This window comes from Carassius carassius, chromosome 25, assembly GCF_963082965.1.
Source record: "Carassius carassius chromosome 25, fCarCar2.1, whole genome shotgun sequence".
Lineage (NCBI taxonomy): Eukaryota > Metazoa > Chordata > Actinopteri > Cypriniformes > Cyprinidae > Carassius > Carassius carassius.
This window is the reverse complement of record NC_081779.1, coordinates 2,258,052-2,271,062: the sequence shown is the minus strand read 5'-3', so window position 1 is coordinate 2,271,062 and position 13,011 is coordinate 2,258,052. Positions and strand designations below refer to the sequence as shown.

The window sequence follows — 13,011 nt, the reverse complement described above, 5'->3', positions numbered from 1 at the left end:
TGGCATCTAGTTGACTTACTTAAAAGTTGCTGTCAAGTTGTTCACTTATCTTGCCACATAGATGCAGCTGTTTAGTATGTTTTTAATTGAAAATTTTATATAAATAATCTTCAATTAGGCAGTCTGATTCAATAATGAGTCGAGAAAGACATCTCCTGCCCTCTTAGTATTGTTCAGTCTGCCTTTATTGACTCTTTACATCCATCCATCCCTTCTTTTCATCCATTCATCTCTTCTTAAACTTCAATCATTCATCCATCACCTCTTTTTTGCCTCTTCACATTAGGGTTGGTCCGACAGACGATGCCATCATCATCAGCGATGTTTGATTGTAGACATCGCCCAACCCTCCTTTAAATCCACCCATCCCTTTTGAACCATCCATTCATCCATCCATCCTTCTTTGCCTCTTTTTGTCCATCCATCCATCCTTTTTTGGCTCTTTTCATCCATGCATTCATCTCTTTTTGCCTCTTTCCATCTATCGTCCATCCATCCTTTTTAGCCCCCTTTTATCCATCAATTCATCTTTTTTTTTGCCTCTCTTCATCCATCCATCCATCCATCCATCCAACCCTTTTGCCTCTTTTTATCCATCCATTCATCTATTCATCATCTCATTTTTTTGCTTCTATCCATCATTCCACCCCTTTTTTGCCTCTTTTATCCATCCATTCATCTATTCATCATCTCGTTTTTTTGCTTCTATCCATCATTCCACCCCTTTTTTGCCTCTTTTATCCATCCATTCATCTCTTTTTTCCTCTTTCCATCTATCCATCCATCCATCCCTTTTTTGCTGTTGAATCCGCAGCGTCTGCTGATTCTCCATCCAGAGCCGATTGTTTAAAATAGCTCTGAATCCTGCCGTTCGACCACCATAGATGGAAACCAGGGCAAAGTCCCTTTCCTGAAGCGGAAAGCCGTCCCTGGCTCTGGAATCTCTTAATCCAATCGCTCGTGTTCGGGATGAGACTCACGCAAGCTGTGCAACAGTTTATTAATCCATGAGTGAAAGGAGGGGCGATTCAGGCTAATCAATGCAGCCGTGAATGAAGGAGTGTTTACAGAGCCCCTCTCTTTCTTTCTCTCTGCTGTCGATTGCTTTCTGTGCTAATTAAATGGCTTTTGAGAGCCGCAGACTAATGGCTGTCAGAGACGTTGACTGTAAGACGCTTTAGAGGTTATAAAGAGACCCTAGTGACTCACGGTTGATCAATTTTAATGCGCCCCTAATGAATAAACTTATTAAATTTATTTATTAGAAAGACCCCAAATGCTTGAACAATAGTGTGTTTTGGAGTATCGTATTTATTGTGGTCTTTCCAGTGACATTGAATCTCTTGCAACACACCATAAGAAAAATATGAGTTTTAGTCGGATTCACAAATAAATGAATAATTTGTGTTTGATTCTTTTAATGAATCATTCAGAACACTCCTGTACTCTGGAGCTTCTGGTTTGAATCATTCTGATTAATCTTTAAGAAATATCCATTTAGATACAGTATTAAGCAAGTTTTGCTACTAAAGGTTTGTGAATGTAATTAATTATAAAGCATAAAAAATGATGGTCAACAACTGTTTATTTATTTCTTTAAATAATTTTTATTTTTTAATTGTAATTATTGTTTTTAAATTATTTTATTTTATATTTAAATAATCGTTTATTTTAATAATTTGTCATTTTAATTTAAATTTTTATAATTTTTTTATTTTAATTATTTAATGTATTCATATCTTAAATTGAAATTTCTAACTGTTAAAATAAAAAAAACTAAATAAAATAATAAAATAAAAATCTATAAAATGTTGTGATATTTTAAAAAAATTATATCTCGATATTGTAAATTTTTACGATATTCAATATATATCTCTGCATTTGCATTTAAATAATAAAAAAAACATGATTTTCTTTTGCTCGTTAAAAAACAACAACAAAAACAATTTAGATTAAACAGCTAATTTAAGCAGTTAAAAAAAAATCTAGACCAAGTGATCACTTACTGCTTTTTATTAAATGAACACATGTAGGCTTCTATGTAATTGATATACCTTTTTTTCTTTTGTCATATTTCCATAAGTTGTTTATCCTTGTTTAATTAACTAGTTAAAGTCTGTGTCTTTTTTAGAAGCAGGTTAACCAGTACAGTTATCTGCCGATTTAATTTGCAGAAACCCTGGAGTAAAAACAGCATCTCTGTGTTTAATTTTGGCTTTACGCTATGTTTGTTAATCTGATTTTCCTCACCACATGCCAGAATCTCTCACATCCTCATTTAGAGCAAGAGGTAAAAGGTTAAGCCACGTTTTCACTCGCTCGGACTCTAAGGCAGTTTCTGCTGCTGTGCCTTTAAAATATGTTAATGAGCTCCGTTACGATTGGCCAACGTTGTATAGATCTATAGAGAGTTTCAGAATTCTAAATGTAGGCGGGGCATATGGTAATGAGCTCATAGTTGGTGGCTGTTTACACACTTTAGTTTTGATATCTTATGTTCATAGTGCAACTGGTCAGTGTTGTTTTAGTATTATTTATGTACTATTATAGTATTTATTGAAGGTACAATTTGTAAGATATTTGCAGTAAAATATCCAAAAATCACTATGCTAGTGTTATTTTGTCCAGCTGGTTACTAACAATGTCTCTAATGTTTTCAACTACTTGTAAATCATTAGAAAATTCCCATTCTAAACCGTGACATGGTGCAGTCGCCTGTCAATGATCCACAGTCTGGTCATGTCTTAGCATTGACTTTGTATGTAATCTACTCGCGTAAATCGTTGAACTCGCGTTAAATCCATGATTTATCTTTCTGTCTGATTGATGGCCATCAGCGGTTGGGTAGAAGACAACAAATCCCATCATTCCACACTCCGTCTTAGCGTCATCAAACCACGTGATTGTTATTGTTTTGGTAGTGCGCCCTCTAGTGGCAGGTCCTACAACCTGTACCTTTAACGGTTGAGGGTTTTTTTTGTTCGCAAAACATATTTTTATTGTTTATTTATAGAACTATTATACATTTATCATAGGATTTATTAATATTTTGAGTTAGCTTTTATTTTTATATTTTCACTTTTTTACATTTAGTAATTTCGTAGTGTGCTAAATATTTCTCAATTTATTTATATACTGTTATAATATTTATTGATATTTTGAGTTGGATTTTATTTACGTATTTTAAATTTCCATTTGTATTAATTTGGTGATGTGCAAAATGTTTTTTATTTATTTATTGTAATTTAATTTATTTATTTACTACTTGTAGTATTTATATAATATAACTACTTATTAATATTTTTATATACAGTATATCTTTTTTTACACTATTTATTTAAAAAAATAAAAAAATGTAAATTCCTAATTTTTTATGTACTATTGTAATATTTATTCATATTTTCAGTTGACATTTATTTTTATATTTCCAGTTTTCATTAGAATTTTTATTTTTTGTAATGTGCAGCGTATTTGTTTTTCGTTTATTTATGTACTATTATAATATTACTTTTTTTTTTAATTCTATTTTCATTTTAATGTAATTTTGTGATATGCAAAAACAGTTTTTTATTTATTTATTGCATATTTTATTTTATTTTTAGGTTTAGTAATTTTACTACTTCAACCATAACTTATTTATTTCTATTAGTTGCTCAGGCTTTATTTCAGTTATAGAATATTATCACAATAGTTTGAAGACTGGTTTACATACTGTACTACTTCAAGTGCAGTTCTTTTATTTCTAAAAGCAATAAAAGTCTTGTTTCTGACTGAAAGAGCACCTGGAGAGTGTTTTATGTAAATGTATTTTGATGTTTCAGGCTGAGGTCTCCTGCAGCAGATGAAGGCAGATGTTGGCCATGGATCACGGCGTGGTGGAGGAGTGGCTGTCTGAGTTTAAGGTGCGTTTTCTCTCTCTCTCTCGCTCTCTCGTGATCATCTTCATGCTTCTTTGAGACTGTGTTTCCTGCTGTGTTTCAGACTCTTCCAGAGACGGCCGTCTCCAGCTACGCCGTCTCTCTGAAGGACAAGGGCTCTCTGGTTCCAGCGCTTTATAAAGTCATACGAGAGAATTACAGCAACGTAAGATGATCTCTGTGCCTGACTGTACTCAGACTCTTTAGTTCTCTCTCATCTAGTTGTGTTTTCATAAAGATATTGTGGTTCCGTTTTCAACTTAAAGGTTACAGAAGTAAAACCCAATGGGATCTATGCGGTTATTATAGTTAACTAAAAAAAAAAAAAGAAAGAAAAAAAAAATATATATATATATTATTATATATATAAATATATATATATTATTACTATTTTAATGCTAATATATTAAATACATTATCAGACATTAACCCTCTGGAGTCTATTAACGCAAATACACGTTTTGTGACATTTCTCCTGATAACACTGAAAAGAACTTAAATTACACTTCTCATCAATCGAATCTGTAAAGGGTCTACTTTTATTTGTATACATGCATAATAACAACAAAACTTTGTGCATTTATAAAATAAAGATAACAAACAAGGTGTGCTGTCTGCAGCCTTTGTCTGCGCTGATCTTCATTTACAAACACGTCATTAAAATGAACTGTAACTCATCGAAGAGACATGAGATATATCTATAGAAAGCCTGACATGTCTACTTTTAATGTAAATGTAAGAGAGGAATAAGACATAATTCACACATAATTCATTTTTTCCAAACTGTAATTCTTGACTTAATGTATAATAAAGTGAAACATTATGAAGTTGCATTCACATCATCTAAATGTTCTACTAGTATCAGTGACCATCAGAATAATGTTAATAATGTAGTTTATCATTTAGTTTACTTGAGAGCGCACAAACAATATACACTTTGGGAATGCTAGTTATGTGATGTTCATTTATATATTTCAACATGACACAATACCAGTCAATAACAGTTTGCTAAAGCAGTAATATGTTCAATATTTTTACGATTTAAAATAAATGCTTTCTATTTTTTTAATATTTTAAAATGTAATTTATTCCTGTGATCAAAGCTAAATTTTCAGCATCCAGTCTTACTCCAAGTGTAACAATATACACTATATCATTCCAAAGCTTGGAGTCTGTATGTGTGTGTGTGTGTGTGTGTGTGTGTGTGTTAGGGTTGTGCCGATAGACGATAGTATTGTGTATCGACGATCGTCAGAGATATCGACATAAGCAGATTTCTCTGTCGATAATCAAGACGATATTAGGCTCATTTTCCTATTAATGTATTAGATTATAATAATAACTATTATTTTTATTTTTATTAGGCTGATTATTATAATTTGGCTATCAAACTGCCCAGTTATTTCACTTCAGCACTGCATTTCACACACACACACACACACACACACACACACACACACACACAGCGCGCGCGCGAGCGCAGGAGGATTAGAGCCTGTAGTCACTGACATTGTCCGCTTTGACTCGGATAACTCATAAATCCATGAAATGAAAGAGATAGAAAACGAGGAGTTGGTGTCCCACACATTTAATGGCTGCTACACTGCAACGCGCTCTTCTCAAACATGAGAGATTAACTTCTTGGCGTCACAAATAAAGTAAAGACAAAATATTAACCAGGCGGCAGAGCGAATTTATCATCCATAGTGGTTCTCACGTAGTCCTTTTCTTAAAGACTGATCACTTAACTTATAACACGCACTATGTGGTGATGACTTAGGAGTACGTGAAAACCACTATGGATAATAAATTCAATCTGCCGCCTAGTTATTATTTTCATGCACTCCGCACTATAATGTGATGCATGCAAAATACATCGTTTCGGCCGTTACAAAGTCTCCATCCACAAACAGACGTACATGGTCTGCAGATAAAAGTTATTTCATTGAACTTTAACAAGTAATCTGAACGGCCTTTATATGTGCACTATTTTAAACGAGCCCTCACTGAGTTTAATGCCAGTTATGTTAGAATGCATCTCATTCTTGTTTCTGTGACGGTGCATCAGACTCGTCATGAGGCGCGCGGTCCAGAGCGCTGTATGACTGATGCATCAGTTCAACTCAACTTACTCCAAATATATGAACTTACCTGTTTTAAATACTTTATATTTAACGTGTTCGTTTATGCAATAACCGAACAATAGTAGTGTTAAACTGCTGGACTCTAAATGAAATCTACTATTGATTTTCACCGTTGACTGATTTTGCAGAACATTTAGACTGATAACTTCCCTGCGCAGATGCGGACGCGCGATCTGACAGTTGCGTCCGACTATATATGAACTAGCTGTTTTAAATACAGTATTTTTATATTTAACGTTAGTTTATCAGTATGTTTGAAAGTATATTTTTTCGATTATTGGTGATTCCATAGGCCTCTCTCGCGCACCTGCGCAGTTTAAAACACTCAATAGTTATGATTTGACAAGGACAAAGAGTTTCTCTCTAGCTCCACCCATCCACGATAATATCGTTTATCGTCGATCTCACAGGCTGACGATATGACGATCTGAAAAATGACCATATCACCCAACACTAGTGTGTGTGTGTGTGTGTGTGTGTGTATATATATACATTTATAATAAATATATATATATATATATATATATATATATATATATATATATATATATATACACACACACACACAAGCAAGATTATTGTATTTATCATCACTTGTGTGCTAAATAAAAGTTTTATTTAGCACACAAGTGATGATAAATACAATAATCTTGCTACAAACGATGCTTTTCTTTCAATTCATCGAAAGAAAACCGAATTTGGGAAAAATAAATGGAATTTTAGAAGAAAAGAATAAAAAATTTCATAACTTTTAATTGTTGTGCAAGTTTCATGATTCCAATTAATTATGCATGCTTTTTGATTGCTAAAAATCAATGTAAAACATTAAAACTGAAAAAAAAATTAATAATAATAAATATAAAATGTATTTCTAAAGGTCCTAAGCATGTCTTGCTGCTTTTCCAGTGTTTCATATTTTTCTAAGATGCGAGCGACTCAGAACACACCTCAAGACCTGTTTTCTCTTTTGTTGAACTTTTTAAAGCTGATTTTGACAGAAAAAGCACCTAGACGTCCTGAAATCGAAATATGGTTTCTTTCTCATCACGGACTTGAAAACAGCATGAGATCTTATTGTGCAGGAGCAGAAGACTGTTTGTTTGTCATCTTTCATCAGAATCTAATTACCTTCAGCACCTGAAATGAGTTTTTCTGCTGATGCAATCAAGGCTGTTGTGATACGATATGAAATATTAACCAGTAATATCACAAACCAGTCAAATCCCGGTCTATTTCAAGTTAAATGCTAGTATCATGTTGAATTAAACCTGACAGCTACCTTCCCTATTATCTCATAAAGCTGTTTAATGTCAGTATTAAACTCTTTTTGGCAGCCGAGCACCTTTGACCTAAACTATTCACTTGAAGTACCCCTGAGATTTAATTTAATATGTTAATAATTTAACAGTACATTTGCATGTTTACGGTTCTATGATGACACATGACATGGCACAAATACAGTGAATTTATTAGTAAGTGTTTCATGTTGACATATTTTTGTGAAGTTGATTTTGATATAATTTTATGTAATTTTTATATAACAATAAAGTAAATGGTGATTTATAGTTTCTATTTCTAAATGATTTGTTTTAATTTGAGATTTATCTATTTTATTTGTAATTGTTTTTACACGTGTTTTCACATACCCTAGTTTGGGAATTAGCCCTGGTTTAGTGAATTCATGCATTTAAATTTAAGTATTTAGATGTGTATAAAATTAATTTATTTGTATTATATATTTTTATTTTTTTTAGTTTTTGTTTAGTTTTTTTTACTCCCAGGGAACATGTTTTTGTTTTTGTAATTTCTCAAGCATTTTTATACAGTTTTTTTAATATAAAATAATTGTAGTATTTGAATATATATAACAAAAAAATATATATATCCATATATATGTCTCCAGGAGAGAACGTTTAATTAAAAAATCCATAAAGGGACTTTGTGCTTATTTGGGATGAACAATAAAGCAACATTCACTTGCAGAACACAAGCTTCTAGAAGGCACATAAGTCTGAAGTAATGAATTTAGGTAAATGGGTGCAGAGCCAGTGGTGATTTTGTAGGCAAATATCAATGCCTTGAATTTTATGCGAGCAGCTATTGGTAGCAGTGCAAGTTGATAAACAGAGGTGTTGTGTGTATTCTTTTTGGCTCATTAAAACTTAATCTTGCTTCTTGCTGCCGTGTTCTGGGTTAATTGTAAAGGTTTGATAGAACTGGCTGGAAGACCTGCCAAGAGAGCATTGCAATAGTCCAGCCTGGACAGAACAAGAGCTTGAACAAGGAGTTGTGCAGCATGTTCCGAAAGAAAGGGCTTGATCTTCTTGATGTTGAATAAAGCAAATCTGCAGGATCGGACAGTTTTAGCAATGTGGTCTGAGAAAGTAAGCTGATCATCAATCATAACTCAAAGGCTTCTGGCTGTTTTTTAAGGAGTTATGGTTGATGTGCCTTGATGGTGAAATTGTGATGAAACGATGGGTTTGCTGGAACCACAAGTAGTTCTGTCTTGACTAGGTTGAGTTGAAGGTGATGGTCCATCATCCAGTAAGAAATCTCTGTTAGACAAGCTTAGATGCGAATAGCTACTGTCGGATCATCAAGATGGAATGAGAGGTAGAGTTGAGTGTCATCAGCATAGCAGTGGTATGAAAAGCCATGTTTCTGAATGACAGAACCTAATGATGCCATGTAGACAGAGAAGAGAAGTGGTCCAAGAACTGAGCCCTGAGGCACCCCAGTAGTTAGATGTTGTAACTTGGACACTTCACCTCTCCAAGATACTTTGAAGGACCTATCTGATAGGTAAGACTCAAACCACTGAAGTGTGGTTCCGGAGATGCTCTTTGCCAGTAGGGTTGACAGGAGGATTTGGTGGTTAACCGTGTAAAAAGCAGCGGACAGATCAAGCAAGGTAAGTATTGAATATTAGAATTCCGGTCTTGCCAGTCTTGGGGCTTGAACAACTGAGAGCAAGGCAGTCTCAGTTGAATGTCCACTTCTGAAGCCAGATTGATTGCTGTCAAGGAGGTTGTTCTGTGTGAGAAAGACAGAAACTTGGTTGAACATGGCTCGTTCAAGTGTTTTTGCAATGAAAGGAAGAAGGGAAACTGGTCTGTAGTTCTCTAAAAGAGATGGGTTGAGGGTGGGTTTCTTAAGTAGTGGAGTTATACGAGCCTGTCTAAATGATGAGGGAAAAACACCAGTGTGGAGGGATGTGTTGATGTGAGTGAGTGAGTGCAGGTACAACTGCAGGAGAAATTGCTTGAAGGAGATAAGATGGAATAGGATCAAGTGGGCAAGTAGTAGGGTGATTAGAAAGGATGAGTTTAGAGACTTCTGCCTCAGAGAGTGAAGAGAAGGATGTAAATGAGTGTATGTTTGCTGGTGATATGAGTTTGACTGATTGTGGTTTGGAAAACTGTGCGCTGATGTTTTTTATTTTATTAATGAAAAACGTGGCAAAGTCGTCAGCTATTAGAGATGCAGCAGGAGGGGGAGGATGAGGACAAAAGAGCGAGGAAAATGTTTTAAAAAGCATGCGAGAGTTAGATGATTTGTTAATTTTTTTATGGCAGTATGTCATTTTAGCAGTGGAGACATTAGCAGAGAAGGAAGAGAGGAGTGACTGATACACATTAAGGTCAGTAGTATTTTTGGATTTGCGCCACACCCTTTCAGCAGCTCTAAGCTTAGAACGGTGTTCGCGTAGAACATCAGATAAACAAGGGGCAGAAGGGGTGTTAGGGGCTGGCCTGGAAGACAAGGGGCAACAATTGTCTAAACAAGATGTAAGAGTGGAGCAGAAAGTATCAGTAGCCCTGTTAGCATCAAAAGAATTAGATTGATAATTTACAAAAAGTGGTAATTTACAAAAATTACATGTTTTATATATATATATATATATATATATATATATATATATATATATATATATATAATTTTACATTTTAGGGTAAATGTTCTCGTTATTATTTATGTATTTAGACGCTTTCTTATATAAAATAATTTGAATATTTAAATGTGTATGTGTGTATACGTGTATCTGTATTTTTTTTTTCACTTTTTGTTTTACCTTTTTACATTTTAGTGTTTTTATAGTTAATTTAAAAAAAAAATATATATATAATGCATTATATTCAATAATCATATAAAATTAAATACTTTTTGGGCATTCATTTTGTTATTGTAAAATTCTGCTTTAGTCACTTTGTATTCTACTTGAGTAGATTTGTGTTTAGTTTAGTAAACCGCTGCTGTGTTTGTGTCTCTCAGCTGCTGGAGCCGGTGTGTCATCAGTTATTCGAGTTTTACCGCAGCGGCGAGCCGCGTTTACAGCGATTTACACTGCAGTTTCTGCCGGAGCTGGTGTGGAGTTACCTGTCAGTGACGGCGGCACGAGATCCTCACTGCAGCGGCTGCATCGAGGCGCTCCTGCTGGGCATCTACAACCTGGTAAGAGCCCTGTGGAACAACACACTTCACACACTACACACTGAAATTAGGGATGTGACGATTAACTGCGAGCCGGTTAAAAATGAAATGTAAAATTGGTTGAGATGCTAAACGAATCGCAATTTCATTTAGGGGTAGGAGTTTACAGGTGCTGGTCATATAATTAGAATATCATCAAAAAGTAGATTTATTTCACTAATTCCATTACAAAAGTGAAACTTGTAAATTATATTCATTCATTACACACAGACTGATATATTTCAAATGTTTATTGCTTTTAATTTTGATGATTATATCTGAGAACTAAGGAAAATCCCAAATTCAGTATTTCAGAAAATTAGAATATTGTGAAAAGGTTCAATATTTAATAATTGAATAAGACACGTGGTGCCACACTCTAATCAGCTAATTAACTCAAAACACCTGCAAAGCCTTTAAATGGTCTCTCAGTCTAGTTCTGTAGGCTACACAATCATGGGGAAGACTGCTGACTTGACAGTTGTCCAAAAGACGACCATTGACACCTTGCACAAGGAGGGCAAGACACAAAAGGTCATTGCAAAAAAATGTGGGGGAGATTCACAAAGAGTGGACTGCAGCTTCAAGAACCACTATGCACAGACGTATGCAAGACATGGGTTTCAGCTGTCACATTCCTTGTGTCAAGCCACTCTTGAACAACAGACAGTATCAGAAGAGTCTCGCTTCAAAAAGGACTGGACTGCTGCTGAGTGGTCCAAAGTTATGTGCTCTGATGAAAGCAAATTTTGCATTTCCCTTGGATATCAGGGTCCCAGAGTCTGGAGGAAGAGAGGAGAGGCACACAATCCACGTTGCTTGAGGTCCAGTGTAAAGTTTCTACAGTCAGTGATGGTTTGAGGTGCCATGTCATCTGCTGGTGTTGGTCCACTGTGTTTTCTAAGGTCAAAGGTCAACACAGCCATATACCAGGAAGTTTTAGAGCACTTCATGCTTCCTGCTGGTGACCAACTTTATGGAGATGCAGATTTAATTTTCCAACAGGACTTGGCACCTGCACACAGTGCCAAAGATTCCACTACCTGGTTTTAGGACCATTGTATCCCTGTTCTTAACTGGCCAGCAAACTCGCCTGATCTTAACTCCATAGAAAATCTATGGGGTATTGTGAAGAGGAAGATGTGATATGCCAGACCCAAGAGTGCAGAAGAGCTGAAGGCCACTATCAGAGCAACCTGTGCTCTCATAACACCTGAGCAGTGCCACAGACTGATCGACTCCATGCCACGCCGCATCGCTGCAGTAATTCAGGCAAAAGGAGCCCCAACTAAGTATTGAGTGCTGTACATGCTCATACTTTTCATGTTCATACTTTAAATTTGGCCAAGATTTCTAAAAATCCTTTCTTTGCATTGGTCTTAATTTATATTCTATTATTTATTCTATTATTATTTTCTGAGATACTGAATTTGGGATTTTCCTTAGTTGTCAGTTGTAATCATAAAAATTAAAAGAGATAAACATTTAAAATATATCAGTCTATGTGTAATGAAAGAATATAATATACAAGTTTCACTTTTTGAATGGAATTAGTGAAATCAGCTTTTTGATCATATTTATTAACCCTTAGAAATCGGGTAAAAAATGGGTGTAAATGAAGGTCAGAAAGCAGCTTCCTCCAGCTCTTCCTGTGTACTTCAGCCCTGGATTTTGCCTTGAGCAGGAAGTCATGTTTCTCAGCCGGCTGTGAGAAGGGAAGCTTTAGTGCTTAGCGATGTTGGTGGTCTTTCATGGGTTTACACCCCGTGAAGTCGCCCTGAATAAGAGAGTAGGTCATCTGTCAGTCATCCTGACACCATTGGCTCTGAAGCAGCAGGCGTCTTGTTTGTACGGAGTCATGTGATCCAGATCAGCTCTGTGGGTTCAGCATTACTGTGGTGAAATGCGTTTCGACATCTCATCACAAACTTGTGATACTGTCATCATTGTTGCTGAGGAGAAGCGGAGCGCTGAACTTATAGTAACTTAACCCTTTGAGAAACCGTTTTGAATGCAAAGCGATTATTATTATAATCTATAAATAAGTATATTAAATTTCATAATGTTTGAGGGTAAGTGTTTTTGATTCAATTTATAATATTAAAAAAGTTTTTTTAACCAAAACCTTCAGACCTTCAGTTTTTTTTTAGTGATCAAATATTTTTCATAATATCTTTTAAAATAATCATTACATATTATTAATATATGTTACATATATAATATTTTTAATAATATATTTATTTTGAAAATAATTCTAAAAATATTTATGCATTTAGAAAATTAGATAATCATGGATTTTTCTGTATATATGTGTGTGTGTGTGTGTGTGTGTGTGTGTGTATAAATTATATAACAGTGGAAATCTTTTCTATAAATAAGTATAAAAAATTATATAAACACATAAAAAAAATATTTAATTTTTGTAATATTGATATATTTAAAGTTTTATATTTATTTACATTTAATATTTTTTTATT

The 13,011-nt window shown here is 34.5% G+C and overlaps 1 protein-coding gene across 3 annotated transcripts in view; it reads left to right on the top strand.

Annotated features, from left to right (window-relative positions):
* LOC132103896 (hyccin) overlaps positions 1–13,011 on the top strand; it is a 50,553-nt gene that overhangs the window by 25,612 nt on the left and 11,930 nt on the right. For all 3 annotated transcript variants that reach the window (XR_009423490.1, XM_059508957.1, XM_059508958.1), the window contains exons 2-4: positions 3,822–3,902; positions 3,982–4,083; positions 10,337–10,516. Coding sequence is in view for 2 of the 3 variants with exons in the window: in XM_059508957.1 (XP_059364940.1) it covers positions 3,852–3,902; positions 3,982–4,083; positions 10,337–10,516 (333 nt within the window). In the remaining variant the exon portion in view is untranslated. The remainder of the gene's footprint in view (positions 1–3,821; positions 3,903–3,981; positions 4,084–10,336; positions 10,517–13,011) is intronic.